The 17,613-nt window shown below is 41.0% G+C and overlaps 1 protein-coding gene across 1 annotated transcript in view; it reads left to right on the top strand.

Annotated features, from left to right (window-relative positions):
• Znf451 (zinc finger protein 451) overlaps positions 1–17,613 on the top strand; it is a 56,961-nt gene that overhangs the window by 13,775 nt on the left and 25,573 nt on the right. The window contains exon 4 of the mRNA XM_051204365.1: positions 16,696–16,821. Coding sequence (XP_051060322.1) covers positions 16,696–16,821 — 126 coding nt within the window. The remainder of the gene's footprint in view (positions 1–16,695; positions 16,822–17,613) is intronic.

The following is a 17,613-nucleotide window of genomic DNA, read 5'->3' as shown; positions in this document are numbered from 1 at the left end:
GTAAATCCTTCATTTTTATGTCATCAATGCTTCTGGAACTTCAGGCTTCAGCTTGATGGGGTCATCAAAAAGTGGTAGATCTGTTACAGTCCCTATGTTAAGATGATCAGCTCACCATAGTTCATACTATTACCAAGCTCTGTGAGACTTCAGAATTAGTCATGAAGCTATATATCTGCTGGAATTCATTAAAATTGTTGCCAAATCCAGTTTACTTCTAACTGGGATGATTAAGTGTCACAGGTCTACTTTTGGACTCAAAATGGAAAAACTTATTTTCCTACCTGTAACATCACTGTAGAAAAGTTAAATTATCTTCATCCTGACTATGATGGCGACCACACCATCACTATTCATCACGCTGTGTGAGATCACTTTTGTTGCCATCAATCCTAGTAGTCTTTGACTTACCAAGCTCTCATGTCAACCACCTACGAGACTCAGGCATAAAAGTCTCTCTAATGTGGGCCTTTCAGTAAAATGGCCTTCTTAAGCCTGTCTTCTAAGCACTTGATTCTTTTGAGCTTGATAGTGCATTACGTTCTCAGTACAATAGACAAATGCATCATCATGGCCCTGGAAACACAGAATATTATCCTATCATCCAGGCATGCAAATCTGAACTCTTCAGAGCAAGAATTCCAAACATGCCTGACAATCTGGTCTCTCTTGAAGTAAAGAGGGATGCAATTAGTCTAGACTTCATTGAGAAATCCTTGAAATGTAAAGTGTGACTGGGTGTTTTCAAGATAAACAGCTGTTTGTGGATATCTAGATGATAATTTATTGAATTCTTGAAAGGCTGGAATCAAGACTTCAGTGACATGTTTTTGGTTAACTAGGGTCATTTGTCGTGTAATCCAACTGGACGAACTCTGAGAGATGATTCGCATTTTGCTCCCAATACTAACTCTGCACCTTTCTGGAGCTGGCAGCAGATACCTCAGTTATGTTAGGGTTCCACAGTATCATCTCTTTAATCTCAAGGCAATGGCTGTATAATATACCAGCACTTATGTCCTTGTCTTTACCGCATGACTTTCAAGGTAGAAAAAGTGTCAAGTTTGAGGAGGTCTGAACACTTCACCCAATGTAACTTGGCAGCCAAAAAATAATTTTTTTTCACAAATGTAATTATGTAATTTCTTGGTTGTTCAAACATCGGCTTTTTCTTGATTTTTAATCTGCTTGATGAAAATGTTTTAGGTATACTATTAGTGGAACATAGCGCTGTCTTAAGGGTTTATGTGGCTTCTGCTTCTTTCCCTGACTCTTGCATCATAGTAGTTGACATCCTGTGATGCTCACCTTTTTGTAATTCATTCGACAACGTGTCCCTTCTCTCATACCCATAGTCGGCACTCTGCTCAATCGGCATTTCTTCCTCTTGTTTTTGAAACAGGGTCTCACTACATAGACCTAGCTGACCTGGAACTTGATATGTAGACCAGGCTGGCTTTGGACCCACAGAGAGCTGCTTGCCTCTGCCTCCGGAGTGCTGGAAATAAAGGCATGTGCCACCAGGCCTGGCTGCCGCTTCTCATTTGTGCCATGTAGATTAAAGGCACGGGTTTCCCAACTTGGAAGAAGTTACTTTCTTTGTCAGATAATTTTAGCGTATTGTATCGGTCCTGTTTGTTTTCTTTGTAGACTAAACCTGAAATAGTTACAAGTCATTTAGCAGATATAACCAGATTGTGTGTAGGGTTAATATTTACCTTATTTTTCTGTATTGTCAACAAAGTTTTACTTTGACTTCCTTGGGTTCCTACCAGGGCTCTCTCTCTAAAGTATATCTCAAACGAACTGCAGAAAAACAGACTTTTGCAGATTATAATGAATGCTATACAAAGAGGTGGTCCATACCGGTAGTAGCGTAGCTTCTGAGAAATGAGTAGCCACCCAGACTTCACCGGGAAAGGGTGCACGTGGCTAAGTGCAGTATTTCTAACTGGTTTCCGGCTACTTCAGATTGTTCCTTTTCCATTTTGTCCCGAGTTAGATGCTACATATCACATATGACTTATGAGATACTCCTGTTGTTTAAAAATGAAGCGAAAGTAAATAATGCTCAAAGACGTGTTCTTCAAAACTGTTTTGGCACTCCCACTTAATTTATTTGCGCCCATCCCTGTTTATAGTAGACAGCAACACAAAAGCACATGAAATTTAGCACTTTAATAATTTTCACGTTATTATACACTCTTAATATTCTTAGGGTAGCCCTACTCTCAACTTAGATGTTTATGGTGTTCATTAATGAAGGAAAAGTAGCATTGCTTGACTACTAATTAATTGATAAGCCCAAGGAACTCCAAAGAACCCAGTTTTCCTGAAAGTGAAAAGTGTCAGGATGTCATCGAATTAGTGACCAAACAGACAACCTGATAGAAGTATTTGGCAGTCAAGTTATTTGTGGGCAGAGTGTGGTGGGGTGGGGACACTCTTGGCTAGCTATAGCTACTTGACTCAGAAAGAACTATCCCAATAGCCTTCACCTGTTTATCTTTTTTTTTTTTTTTTAAACTCTGGCATACTTGAATGATGATGGTGGTGTTTTAAAAGTAAAAGTTGGTACATGGTTTAGTGAGACAAACCCAATGGACAGTCCAGTAGAATATAGCATTTAGATTTAACCACGTCAATATTTAGAGTGTCTGCCATGTGCAGAGCCTGCAACGGGATTTCCTATTAGGTTGACTTCTGAGAGTATCGCTAGCCTTCTTAGACACCTTGGAATAGTTTCAAGTTATTTGGTTTTCTCAAAAGGGATGTGTTTAGTGATCCTTTCCTTCAAAATGTCATTTCTTGGCTAGACATAAGATGTATTTAAAGACAGTATGATTTTTTTTTGTAGTTACTATGTATAGAGAAATACTATTTCCATTTATTGTTATATAAAGTGCCTTTTTCAATTTCACTCTTATGTTTAAGACCTAACCTTTGATGTGGTATTTATGTGAGTTCTGTACAGTGATTTACTTATCTTTATTATTTGTACGATTGCACTATTTAAATGTACTTCTGAATGCTAATTTGTTTTCTTTATAGCACTATTACTAATTTCAGAAGGTTATAGAATAAATCTCCCTCTTTATTTAATCAATGTCACAGAAGTTCTTTTTAGGTTTTAGTGATTGGTTCTCTTTCTAGACATAAAAGTGGCCCTTTTCTTTGCATGTTCTAGATTTTCTGATTGAGTCATTTGTCTCACGTCTAACCTTGTTCATAGCCATAGTAAAACAACTTCTATTTGCTTAATGGGTGTGTTTACTGGGATAGAAGAAGCAAGGACATTTTAAACAGTAAAGTTGATGGCACTGTATATTTATATATAGTAGTCTGTGGCAGCTTTCTCATCAGTATAATTATTTTTGTTTTTTCCTTTTTAATCTGGCAGCTTCTTTATCAGTATAATTGCATTTACGTAGCCTTCAAAATGCCATTTTGAGGGCAGCATATATACTCTTTCAGGCTACTTTACTGCATTATACCTAAGTGACCTGACTGATAATGTCCTTAAGGGCCTGATACATCCAGGATATATACCTCTCAGGTATTATAAGCAAGGAGGTTGAAAAGACAAAGCCCAGAATTCCCTCTCACGCTAGAATTGGACACTGATAAGGATGGACATAAAGGTTAGCAACACATTCATCATTCTTGAAGGTAGTTAATTGGGATTCTGCTGAAGGCTTGAAATTATGGGTTAGATCCTTTTAGAAGTAGAAGTAGAAGATTGCAATAACAAAATAACTTTTTTTCTTCAATGTGAGGCATACTTTGCCCCAGTTTGCACTGTCTAGTTACCCTGTTTTTGAAACTTACCCTTATGTACTTAATGTTGGTGGCTAGACCAATAACTGATTGTCACTGTGGATACATCTTATGCATGTCATTTGTTGGTCAGATTGATTCTGTATGGTTTTTAGTGGACATACAAACTAGTCAGTTCTTTTCACTTAAAATTTAAAGAAGGAACCTATCAGTAAGTGAATGTTGATTATTACTGTATTGAATGCAAATCTTTTTTTCATATTTAACAAGTTTTATATACCATTAAAATCTACGGAGTTTCTCTTCCTGGATGATTGATGAGATTGGTGTTTTATTAAATTCTTTTTCTCTTATTAGTGGAGTCCCGTTTCTGTACCCCGTGTCATTGTTGATTTGACTTTATCATAATGCACTTTTGTAATGCGTGAGGTCTTCATACTGGAGTGAGTGTTCACTTCCTATAGGATGTAGAGGTGGTCACAGTTCAGTTATGTCTTACGAGGGGCTTTAGGTGGCTGCTCCAGCCTTTGCCTCCTGCAAGCTGCCCCAAACGATTATCCAGCCTTCACCTCCTGAGGCATGGACTTGGGGTATGGCACATTGGGGTTCAGTCATGCCATCTTGGTGAGGATTTTTGATACCGATCTGTTGTTACCCAAAAATCTCTTTCCAAAAGGAAGCCTGGTTTTCCCTTAATCTCTTTGATGTTGATATTTTTTAATTCTACTATTGTATACTTACCAGAAATGTGTGTGTGTGTATGTGTGTGGGGTGTGTGGTGAAGATATATGTGTGTAGAGCACTTGGAGGCCAGAGTTTGATGGCAGGTGACTCCCTTATTTACTTTACATGTTTCTTTCTTTCTTTCTTTCTTTGAGACAGGATCTTTTACTGGACTCTGAGTTCACAGGGCTGGCTAGACTGGCTAGCCGGCGACGTCCAGGGTTCTCCACCTCACCCCCTCCTCACACTGGATTCTAGGTGCCTGCCACTGCTCAGCGTCTTGCCTGGGCCCTGGGGCACTCGGGGGCACTCGGGTTCCCACTCGTAGCGGCAAGCGCTTTATCAGTTGAGCCATTTCCACACTCTTCCTTCCTTTGCTTGCTCAAGCTCTTCTCCCCGTCACCCCGTCGCCCCCTGCCCTCCCCCCCAATCCTATCTCATGTTCCTCCCCAGCCACCCCCAAGCCTATCTCATGTTCTTAAGTGCTAGAATTACAAAGTGTGAGCCATTTGTCCCACTAGCCAAGGTTTTGATGTGACTTTGTATGCCATTTAATTGGTATGTTTAGTAGTCATAAGCATTTGTGGTGAGAATGTATCTAGTTTTTTCTAAAATTCTTAAAAAATACAGGGCTGAGAATCAAGCTAGCACTTGTCTAATGTGTAGGACGGCCTGGGCTCAAACCCCGCACTGCATAAACCAGTGGTGTGTCTTTAAGCCCAGCACTTAGGATGCAGGGGCAGGGCATCAGAAGTTCAAGGGCGTCCCTAGCTATATATTGCGTTCATGGCCCTCATGGGCTACACGAGACGCTGTCTCAGACAGAAAGGAAAAATGCCCTGTAGCCAGTCCAGCCTCAGGAGTGATTCTTGACGGTTGAACTTGCAGTGATTTTTTTTTTTTTTAAATGTCTCTTGTTTAATGGCATTCTCCTAGTTAAAATGTATTATATGCGTGTACATATATATGTATATTTTTGTTGTTGTTGCTGTTGGTTTTGTCTTTTGATACAGTGTCTCTATACTCTGGGTTGACTCTGACTTCCAAGACAATTTCTCCTCACTTTCCCAAGTCCTAGGAGTACAGGAGTGAGCGAGCCATGTGTATTCTTCACAGATGCATTTTGTATATATTGTTAATGGATAAAGTTATTATCATAAAGTTAATGTATAGTATGACTCTAATGTGTTTAAAGTTAACCAGCAGGTGCCCCTCCCCCTTTTTAAGGGCTTTACTAGTTTTAGTGAAGAACTGTTGTGGATGGTTGGATTTTTTGAGGTCAGAGTTCTCAGGTTTCTCTTAGAACTTTGAAGATCTTAGGTTTTGTTTTTGAGTATTAAAGTGTGTCTTGACTCTTCTCTTTGGTATAAGTGAAAATGAATATTTGTTGATAATTTAAAAAAACTCAACTCTGACTATAAATGACTCAAGTATTGCTATTGGAGGTTCTGTTAGTCCTTGTACAAGGCTAGCTTTTCATGTGCTCCTTTTCCCATGAGCTATATGCCATGCTTTTTGTTTTCTTTCCTTATCTATGAGTGACTGTGATATCACAGCATTCGTTTTGAAGGGACACAGTTAGAACTCCCCCTTGTGTCTGATGGCTTATTCACACTTCTTGGTTTTATAATGCAGAGCGTGTGTTAAGTAACTTACTGTGCTTGTGAACCCTTTACATCTTTCAGTAGTTAGGCAACGCTGACCTGAATAATGATGGGATGAAATTACCCCCAGTCTTTAAGATACAGGGTGTGTTGTTGTTGTTGTTGTTACTTGATGTGTGTGTGTGTGGGGGGGGGGGGGTTTATATAGGGTCATTGTATAGCCAAGGGTGGCTTAGGACTTTCAGTCCTCCTGCCTTAAGTGCTAGGATCCCAAGTCTTGTGTGACAAAGCATTTCATTGCCTGCTAGGAGTGGTGGCCCATACCTTTAATTCCCAGCATTATGGAGGCAGAGGCAAGCAGAACCCTATCTGTTCTAGTTCAGCCTGATGTATATGGCCAGTTCCAGGCCAACCAAGGCAACATAGTGAAACCCTGTATCAAGAAGACATAAAATCAACAATAACAAAATCTTGTTTCTTTGTGGCAGTTTTCCTGTTTGGAATGCAGCCCATTCCTTATTAAGTAAGGTATATTTGATGTGTAAATAGCCTCATTCAGATTCTTAGCACAGGATTGTGTGTGTATTTTTATTTCTTTAATGACCTGTAATAGCTCTGTGTATAGTGAATGGTTAGACCCCTTGATCTTGATTACAAAGTTTAATTGTCAGCTTCCTGTCTGGGAAGACAGACAAGGACAGGATGTGCATCCTGCATGCCCTCCCTCCATCTGTTTGTGCAGAGGTGTCATTAAGGGACTTTGGTGCAGAGCTCCCTCGGGTCACTTCTGCCATGCCTTTTACGGACAGTCTTCTTCACTCCTCCATTGAAGTCCTGGACCAGGGTCATTCTTCCATGCTCACAGCTTCTGCCCCCACACTTACTCATAGTCCATTCGCTTGCAGACCCGATTGTTTGAGTCACAATTCTTCCTGCTTGCTTTCTTGCACCATTTTTGTTTAACGAAACAAAGGTGAAATGGCGCAGAGGATTTGATTTTTAAAACACTGAAGGCTTCGACCTCAATGTTAGCACGTCACCTTTTGTCTCAGCCTCAGTTTCCCTACTTTACGGTACTGAGTGTGGTGGCACGTGCCTTTACATGCCAGCACCGGGAGGCAGAGACAGGCAGAGACTGGTCTACCTAGTGAGTTCTAGAACAACCAGGGCTACATAGACCCTGACTCCAAATAATAAATAACTGGAAATATTTTGAAAAGCACTAAAGCCCAATGCAGATTTAATTTTATAACTAATTTTGTTGTTCTGCATTCTTAGATTTCCTGTGAATAGGATGATATTTGGGTATAAATGAATGAATACTTTTTTATTTTTGAAAATTTTGATTTTATTCACCCATACTCCTTCTGCTTTCTTGGGCCTCCCGAAAGAAATCTCCCTCCCGACCTAATGGCTCTTTTTTTAAAAATCCCACTGCCTTCATTTAGTGCTGCCCGTATGTGTACAAGGGTGGGTTCCTCCAGTGGTTCATGGGCGGCCTGTCCGTCTCACCTCAGTATCCACTATCTGCAGGCGAGGCCTGGGAAAGGTGTGAGTGTGCTGAAGACTGTAATGGAGTACGTTCTCACATGGGAGGGACTCTGTCTCAAAACAAAAGCCAAGAAAGAGCCAGGTGTTCCGATTGCCAGTATACTGCAGTGACTACTTGATTCTCAGGGGTGCCTGTGAAACGAGAGATCAGGAAGGCCTTTCTGCCAACTGGATCAGCTGAGCTTGGGAGGCTGTTAGTGTAGCTGGTCTGCTGGAGAAACAGCCAGTCATTTAGGGAGGCAGAAATGAAGGAAGTTAAACTGCAGAAAGGGTAAGTTATGCATGAAGTTGTGTTGGTTCCTATGACTCAAAGTATATTGCTTGTGTGGCCATTACCTGAAGGTTACGGAAGTAGTCCAGAAAGTATTTTATACTATATCTGATATGCACATCTAAAATACTTTTTGGGGGGAGTGGTGTTCGTGATAGGGTTTCTCTGTATTGCTTTGGAGCCTGTCCTGGAACTTGCCCTGTAGACCAGGCTGGCCCTGAACTCACAGAGATCTGTAGTGAGATAGTCCTTCTGTGGCACTGACCATGCCCGTTGGGGGGGTGGAGCCATGGGCGGAAGTGACCTGTGGAAGGAGGTCGGAGGAATAGCCGGGAAAAGCTCTCTGGCTGGCGGGAATCCGACAGGAGAGCATCCCGGTGGAATTTCCTGGTGTTCATCTGTCTAGGTTGTAAGTTAATTCTCCCTGAATAAACATCTATTCGGCCTACTTGTTTATCCTGATCCTTATTTAACAGCAATATCTGGTGTCAGAAGCAGTATGCTGGCCGGCTCCCCAGTAAGAGAAATACATAGATCAGCAGAAATGGGTTAATACTTAAGACAGAGCTAGCTGATAAGAAACTAGTACCGGGCCAACAGCATCATATCAGATACAGAGTCTCTGTGCATTATTTGGTGCTGGCGCGGCGGCGGGACAAGACCAGGCGGCGGGCGGAAAAACCGTACTGAGATTAAAGGCGTGCACTATTACTGCCCGGCCATCTAAAATAATTTAAGCCCAAGAAAGACCTCAGCATTCATTGCATTTCTTTCCTGGGCAGCTTAAACTGAGAACTTAGGCCTGATTGAGAGCACTGAAGACACACAGCATGTGGTGCCCTTCCTGGCTGGAGCTGCTGCATCGGGTCCTTTAACCAGTACCTTCTTGGGAGCAGCTAAATGTGTTGACTTAGTTTCCAGGTAGACTTGGAGAAAATAAGCATTGTAAGAACGGTGTAGTTGGCATCTGCAGGTGTTTTGTGTTTGTGTGCTTTGTGCTCATGGTAATTCCAGGCGCCCCCAAACACTTCATCAACCTGCCTTTTTCTTCTTCCTTTTCCTTTCCCTTTTTCTTTTTCTGCTATAGGGTCTCATGTAGCTCAGGCTGACTCCCTGTATAGCAGAGGACGACCTAGAATTTTGATTCTCCTGCCTCCACTTCCTGAGTGCTAGGGTAATAGGCGTGAGCAACCATGCTTGGTTTATGCTTTGCTGAGGCTCCAACCCAGGGCTTGCTCAGTGCTAGGCAAACACCTCATGGTTCCATTCCGGGTCCTCTTTCCACACTCTAGCCCAGGCTAACCTCAGATCCGCAGCGGTCCTTCTGCTTCAGCGTCCGGAGTGTGGGAGTTGCTGGCATGAGCCCCTGTGCCTACCCCTGCTTACCTTTCCATCCCCCTCCCCACCCTCCTCCTGGATTCCTCCCTCCCTTCCCTCCATTTCTCCTGTCAGGCATCAATCACAGTGGCACTCAGGGTTTAAAAGTAACTCTCCTTTATCACAATTTCACATAGTCAAAGATAGTTAGAACTCCTTCAGTTCCAGAGTTGTATAAACTCCTGCGAGCATGAACATTGTATTTCTTGTGCTAAGAGGGTCTATCATTAGAAAAAAATACACAGAAAGATATTAACAGTTTACTCAAAAGATACGACAGGTAGAATCTTAACAGATTTGGTGGTACCAGCTTTCTCGATGGTATGGAGTACAGAATGGGGTACATCTGCATGTTTGTTTTTGATTTTGTTTGTATAAAGCAGATATTCTGTGCACTTTGTATTTGTGAACAATAAACTGGAGTGGGGAGGAGATGGCTTTGTAAAAAGAGGGTTTCTTGGTTTCACAATTATCGCTGGGGTGATGAATGTATATTGTACTGCATTGTGTTTATCTCCTGCTTTACCTGTATTTGGATATAAAATTCTTGAGAAAACTTGCTGCCTTTCAAACTTTTTGGGGGGATGAGGCTTGAATCGCAAATTGGGCAGAAGAGGCTCCTGGTGCCCAGAACTGTGGGTTACAAATTGCAGACCAACCCCTTTGCTTTAGAACGGTGGGGAGAAAAGGCTTTGAATTTGGTAATGCATTTGTTTCAGGGATTCTTCCCAAGCAAGTGTGCTGGTCAGATGGTTAATGTGTAATGCTTTTACAGTCGGTCTCTCCTTTCAGCTTTTCTAGCTCAGGGCCCCTTACATAGAAGGGGATGAAACTAAATAAACCCTCACCTTGGGTCATTTTCTGTGCACCTCTCTTACTGTTTAACCTCCTGTAGCCAGCACATTTATTGGGGTGTGTAAGGGGAGTGTCTAGGGGTACACAACAGTCTTAGGATTGGTGCGTTTCCAGACTTGGCCGACTTGTCTGTGCTGATTGTAGGCCCTCCCAGGGCGATTGCTATGCTCTGCACATCACTGACACTGTTATGCCACTTTTACTGTAAAGAAGTCCAGAGCCGGCAGCTACTTGTGATTGGTCCTTGTCATGTGGAGGGTGTCTGACCTCCTGGTGACTAGGGCAGCTCCTGCAAGATCAGAAATATATAAAATATATAATATAAATAAATAAAATATAAAAGCTGGGAACTAAGCACATGTGCTGAGCCAAGGGCCTTTGTCTTGCTAGGTCTTTATTTATTTTTTGCAGCCTTTCATGGCTGCTAAAGCAGGGGGCTTTGTCCAAAGCCAGAAAGTGCCTTGTAAGTCAGATGTCAGGTGGGAGAGTGGCTGTTGGAAGCACTTCTTGAGGCAATGCATTTACAGGGTGCTTTTCTTTTAAGTTCTGTTACCCTAGAAGCAGGTAGTTATTCCACTTTACAGAATAAAGTTAATTACAAAATTACCTTAACTGAAACATGGCTGTACCTTGATCATGTGTCAGTTAAAATAATTCTGCAGGATGTGCAAAATTTATACTAATATTAAAATCATCTTTTTTAGAGATGAGCAGTGATTTAAGAATTTAAGTCTGCTTTTTATTGTTTAAAAAGCCACTTTTGTTCATGAAGTTCCATGGTTTTCAACATTGTTTCTAGGACTTATCAAAGCAGACTCACTTCTTTAACCTTCCTTATAGATTTATTGAGTTAATGTTGGCAAATACTTCTGAGCAACTGATTTAAGCAATAACAGACAGCAATAAAGGAAATATGGGCTCATCTTTTCGTTAAAGTGGTAGAAGAAGTGAATTGAGAGAATTTCTGGGCTGGATGTGGTGGTGTACGGCTGTATCCCTCCCACCTCTCCCCCCCCCACCAAAAAAAAAAAAAGCCGATCAAGGTAACTGACACCTGTAATCCTAATATTTGGGAAGCTGAGGCAGGAAGATTGCCTGGTGTAAGTTTGAAGCCAGCCTGGACCACACAAAATAACCCTGCCTCTAAAATTAGAGGAGGTGGGATGTAGAAACAATTGTAGGTAACGTTTTAGATATAATCACGCTGGCCTCAGCTAGGTCCCCGCCTCCCCACTGCTGACAGAGATCACCAGCATGTTGCTACCACACCTGACAAAAAGTTCTTAAAACATATTCATGCGTGTACTCCCAGCCTTCAAGAGGCCGGGCATGGTGATCGCCATGACTTTGAGGGCAGTCAAGGTAGGCTGTGTTGTAAGGCCTTGTATCAAAAGGAAAAGCAACAGGGCTCAGGTGCAGTGTTATCAGCACTCAGTGTTAAGGCCAGCACTCAATTACTAGGGCAGAGTTGGCAAGTTTATGGCATTCAGCTTGCTAAACCATATACAGAATTGAGAGTACAGTGTTCTGAGAATATTAAAGGGATATTAGCATTTATGTAGGAATGTTAGTATTTATGTAGGGATTCATTGGCTATTAGTCTGGTAGAAACTTAACTGCTAATAAGAGTTTACTTGGAGGTGTAATCAGCCTCCTTTTAAACACATTTGTGAAGTGATCTGCTTTTATTATTGGGCAAGCTTTGTGTTGCAGACAGAGGATAGTGGGCTCTAACTTAGATGAGGAAATATTTAAAAATTGTAGCTTTTACTTTGGTTATGTGTACTTTTAATATTTAAAATACAAAGTTAGTGCATGTGCTTTGGATGTTGTCAAAAAGCACATGTGAGCTGGGCGTGGCTGCAGGGGCGCCATCCCTCCACTTGGGAAGTTTAAAGAGGTGTGTCACTGGAACCCAAGAATTGGAAACTTAACATGGGGACTCAGTCTCTTTAAAACAGACATATTAGAAAGGCACAAACATAAGTAAACAAAAATTATATCAGTTGGTTTTAACCATAGTCTTTTGCTTTAAAAAGACAATGGTACTTGGTCTCAAAACTGTGAAAGTATCTTTCCAACAGTAGCCACTAAACTTCTCTGTCAGTCACTTAACTTAATTTCTTAGCTTTTGAGATGCCTGCTGTATTGTCAGACTACAGGCATGTGCACCGCTGCCCCTAGACACAATTAATACGCTTCTGTTTGACTTGGGGAAATTGTAATCCAATCATTTTATCTCTGGGTATTTCCAAGCAACAAAAAATTAAAAGCTCTCACACATTCTGTCTTCATTTACTCTTGATCATCAATAGGTTCATTAACAATTTCATTGCATGGCCCCATTGTAAGAAAATTAGAAAATAGATATGAAAGGGAGAGACCTTCCAGAGAGACATAATGATTACAGGCATTTTGATTTATACTCTTCTAGATTTGCGGTATGGTATTATCTTCACATATGTATATATCATAGAAAAGAAAGATACTGAAATGTAAGTGTAATATCACTTTATTGATTAGTAGGATTTTTTGTCAGTTCATTGTTTTGCCTATGTAATGATTGTACTTTAGTGCATAGTTTGCATAGCAAGTCACAATTTCTAGAAATGTTGCAGGTTCTGATGCTTTCCTGGGAATCTTGTGTCTTACATTTGATAAATCTCTTGGTGAAAATTTTGTCTGAATGATAGAATTGTCGTTGGAGGTAATTGTTAATGAATCTCATGCCATCAGAGTTAGAATTTGAGTTTATAGTCTGAACTGGTTTCTGGTGAGGTGGTTATTGATCTGCCATAAAAGGAAAAGGATAGCATAGTTAGTTTGTCACAAGGCTAAAATTGTTCATCTAGATATCATAAAAGAGAGTTCTCTTTCTTTCCTCCATAAGTTACACCACTTGTAGATTTGCAGAGCTACATTGAAGGATAAATTGTTTGTTGCTTTTGATGGTAGGGAATGAACCAGACAGTTGTTCATGCCAACCAATCACACTCTGCTATGGGGTCGTAATGTGGCCTGTACCAGCCTCAGACTCACTGTGTAGCCATAACTGGCTTTGGATTCTAGGTCTTCCTGTTGTTTAGATTAAAAATTATCCTGGTATCTATCTGTCTCTGCTTGAAGTTCATGGGCATGAATAGTCAGGTTTAACTAGCATCCTGATATGATTGACAATTTTTAGGATAACCAGGATACTTTGTACATGTTTAATCTCAAGTTTAAAAGAAAAACATTAAGAAGTTAGCCAAGTATGGTGGTTCAGACCTGAAATCCCAGCATTTGGCAAGTAGAGGCAGAAGAACCAGCAATTTAGGGCCATCTTTGAGTGTGAGGACAGCCTAGCCTGTAGAAGACCATCTTAGGAACAACAGCGTAAAGAAGTCTTAAGAATTTTATATGGGCTAAACAGTTTCTGCCTTTGAACCTCTTGGCTTTTTATTGCCGTTGTTATTAATTCAGTCGTTCTGGACCTGAGAGAAGCTGAGAATGGTCAGAGATACAGATAAGCCAGGAGTGGTACCACACGCCTGCAACCTCAGTGTCTTAGGCGGCCGAGGCGGGAAGATGGAAAGTTTGAGACCAGCTCAGGCAGTGTAGGAGACTGTGCCTCAAACATGGAGTGAGGAGAGAGGGCCTGCATGTAGTGTAGGTGGTTAGAGCACTTGCTGAGCATGCAAGGCCCTAGCTTTACTTCCCAGTACTGGGGGAGGCATATTGTTGCTTGCCTACCTCCTTATGTGCAAATAGAGACTCCTCACCAGAACATTCCCTAAGGGTTTCCTGTATTAACCCTACCACAAAAGCTTGTCATTTGCTGTCCATAGGAACTCTTCAGGTGTACTATGCATCATATACAGAAGTTAGTCCAAGGTGACCTTGGTGAGTACTGCAAGTAGCATAGTCCTGGAGATGCTGTAGCTGCTAATATCCCTAACAAAACTTAAAGCCTATCTTTCTTATGTGGATTCTGAGTTTGTTTAGTGTGACCTTGGTAAATTACACACCTGAAAAACATGATCTTAGAAAACATTTAAGACTATAAATGATAATTCAAGCAAAGGCCAATGGCAAATCCAGCCTGAGTGTATGGGAAGTTCTATGATTTTATTGTGACTTAGTTAAATCACAACAGCATTGTGTCATTAGTGAGTCCTGAGAATTGTGGACCCCTTTATCTTAGATTTCTAGGAAATGCTTAAGAGCTTCCAACTGTCCTGGAATTTGTTCACTTTTAGTTGGACTCCTATCTTAACTGCTTTTCTCGTTGTTGTAACATAGTCGACAAAATCCACTTGAGGAAGGAAATGGTTCCCTGGCTCACAGTTTGCATGCACAGTCCGTAATGCCAGGAACATGAAACAAAAGCCAGTGCATCCTCCAGTAGGAACACCCTTTAGACATTCTCAGGGGCGTTTCCATGGCAATCCTAGACTCATTCAAGTTGACAATGAAGATTAAATCACCACAGTTGCTAACAAGGTGATGGAAAGTTTTCTTTCCCTGGAGTCTGATAATCTAAAATTTGTATGTGGGTTCCTTGATTCTTTGGATGATGTGCTGTGTTGCTGTGTAGAGTGTGTGTTTCCTGTGATCTCTGGGCAGACTTTCTAACCACTGTTTTTCAGGGCCAGTGCTTTCTACTGTAACCACTGAACACTATAATCCAGTGAGGTCTGGTGGCCGTTACTCACTTTGTACCTCTAGCAGTGGGATTTGTCATTCTTGAGAGAGTGGTAACATTGCTCTAATTAGCAGCTTGCTGTATTCTGTTTTGTTGATTCTGATTGGCCTGGACAAGTGCTTTACCATTGTGCCATGCCTTTAGCCTTCGCTAGCTCTTCTGACCCTCAAACGGAAATTTTGTGATTAACAGTATTAATAGCACTATTGCAACTATTAAACTTGCCGTATGTTACTTACCTTCCCTCAGCTAAAGAGAAAATACTTAAAATATTTTCCATTTTTAAGTAGCTAACTTCAAAATTGGGAAAGGTTTCAAAGCTGGAGTGTGTGTCTGCTTCACTTACTACACTTTGCCATCAGTTTCCAGCAGCGTCTCTCACTTTACTCTCAAGATTAGTTGTCAGAGTTCCGTTTGTTTATTTTTAAGAAAATAAGACCCAGTGAGTCACAAACAAACAAGGTTTAAAAAAAGTAGGAGGGGGGTAGTTGGGAGGGAACAAAGGGGTCAGAAGGAGGGCGGAGTGGGGAAGGACAGGAAGGGGTAGAAAAGCAGGTTGGAGGTGACTGGCCAAGTATGCTCTATACCTGTATGAAATCGTTAAACAAGCAAGCCAACAAACAAACAAAAAAGGTGGGAAGCAATTGAGGAGACATCTGAGGTCAACCTCTGACCTCTGTGTTAGCAAATCTCTTCTTTCTGTCCCTCCTTTCTTACCTTCCCCTCTCTCTGCCCACCGTCTTCTGCCTCTGGGATTTGAAACCGAGGGCCTTGTACATGCTAGGTAAGCACTCTAGCACTGAGCTAAATCCCTAGCCCTTTGTTTTCAATTTCTGTGTGCCTCTATACTTAAAGGAAAATCCTGTAAACAACATATAGTTGGATCTTGCTTTTACTTTTCAAAAAATTTACATGCTGTGTGCGTGTGTATGTTCATGCTCTGGCGCATGTGGAGTTTAGGGGACAGCTTGTGTGAGTTGGTTCTCTGTTTCTACCACGTGGACTCTGGGTGAATTTGGATGCTCAAGCTTGGTACCAAGAGCATGTACCCACTGTGGAAGCCACTAGCCCTCAAAATGTTTTTTAAGTATTTGACAGTGTATCTTTTAATTGGTATATTTAGAGTATTGCCATAACCCATGGGTTAATACCATATTTATTATATTTTCTTACTGTTTATTTGTTGCTTTTCTTTTGTAGTCCTTTTTATTTAGTGCCTGTTTGTTTTCTCCTTTTTTCCCATTTGTAGTTTTGAGTTGCTTGTTTATGTGTATGTATATGTTTTGTTGCTGTCTTATGTATATAGATGTTTTGCCTGCGTGTATGGCTGTATAGCACTAGCATTCCTGATGCCCTTGGAGGTCCGAAGAGGGCATCAGATCCCCTGGAACTGGACTTAAAGACAGTTGTGAGCCACCATGTGGTTACAGCAAATCAACCCGGGTTCTCTAGAAAGCAGCTAGTGCTCTTAACCACTGTTACTATCTCCAGCCCCTTAAATGAGTGTTTTACTTGATTCCAAGCTTGAGCATCCAAATTCACCCAGAGTCCACATGGTAGAAATAGAGAACCAACTCACACAAGCTTCCCCTAAACTCCACATCTTCTGTTAGCGTATCAATTACAAACTATCACAATAAAATACAATACATACTCAGGAGACAAGAGGCCAACTCACACTCCCCACTCACACACACACACACACACACACACACACACACACACACACGAAAGAGTTTTAGAACTACAACAGAAGTGAATGGTTCTTGAATACAATAACTGGTAAGTGAATGTTTATTTTCTAAGTGCTAATTTTGTATTAAGTGGAATGAAAATTCTTTGTCTTACTGTAGGAGAATTTTAAACACAAAGACTATATAGACCATCAGAAGGACAAAGTTGCTTTAACATTGGCTCGCCTGGCCCGTCATGTTGAAGTGGAAAAGCAACAAAAGGAAGAGAAGAATAGAGCATTCAGGGTATGTGTCTCGTAATTTAGTTGGGATTTGCTAATTTATAGAATTGGTTTTAATGAAGCAAAGATATTTCCAAGAAGGAAAAAGAATAAATAGAATTTTTGAAGAATTCTAGTATTGAAATTACTAGTATTGAAAATGTCTTCTAATCATTTTGGTGTTTTTGAGTTGTGGTGTTTTATAGTGTGTGTGTGTGTGTGTGTGTGTGTGTGTGTGTGTGTGCGCGTGTGCGTGTGTGTGAGCGCGTGCATGCGCGTGCACATGTCTATGTAAAAGAGGTGTTTCTCCCTAACCGTCTACCTTGTGTTTTGAGACAAGTCTGTAATTGGCCTGGAACTCACAGATTAGGTGAGGTTGGCTGGGCAGTGTGTCCCAGTGGTTTGCCTGCCCACCTTTCCAGTTCTGTGGCTATAAGCACATGCCCCAATGCCTGGTTTTGCTGTGAGTCCTAGGGAGTGAACTCAGGCCCGCCTGCTTTTGTGGCCATTATTCACTGAGTCATCCATCCCTCTAGCCCCTGATAATATTAATACTAAGGAAGATCTTACTGCAATGATTATATAGTAAGAAACCGGTGGCTTTTACAATTGAGATATATGCTTTCTGCATTGAAAAATCACTTTATTACATTAGGGCTTTAGAAGTTCTGTATGAAAGATACTTTTAAATTTTTGTGTTAAAGCCAGTATTTCTATGTTTACTTGACTTAGAAAATTTAAATATGTACGTGTCAACATTCTTGAGACTTCGTTATAGCCGTCCTTTGGAACAATATTTTATAAAATTGTCTTCATA

The sequence above is a fragment of the Phodopus roborovskii genome, unplaced genomic scaffold (assembly GCF_943737965.1).
Source record: "Phodopus roborovskii unplaced genomic scaffold, PHOROB, whole genome shotgun sequence".
NCBI lineage: Eukaryota > Metazoa > Chordata > Mammalia > Rodentia > Cricetidae > Phodopus > Phodopus roborovskii.
This window is presented reverse-complemented; position numbering and strand designations above follow the sequence as displayed.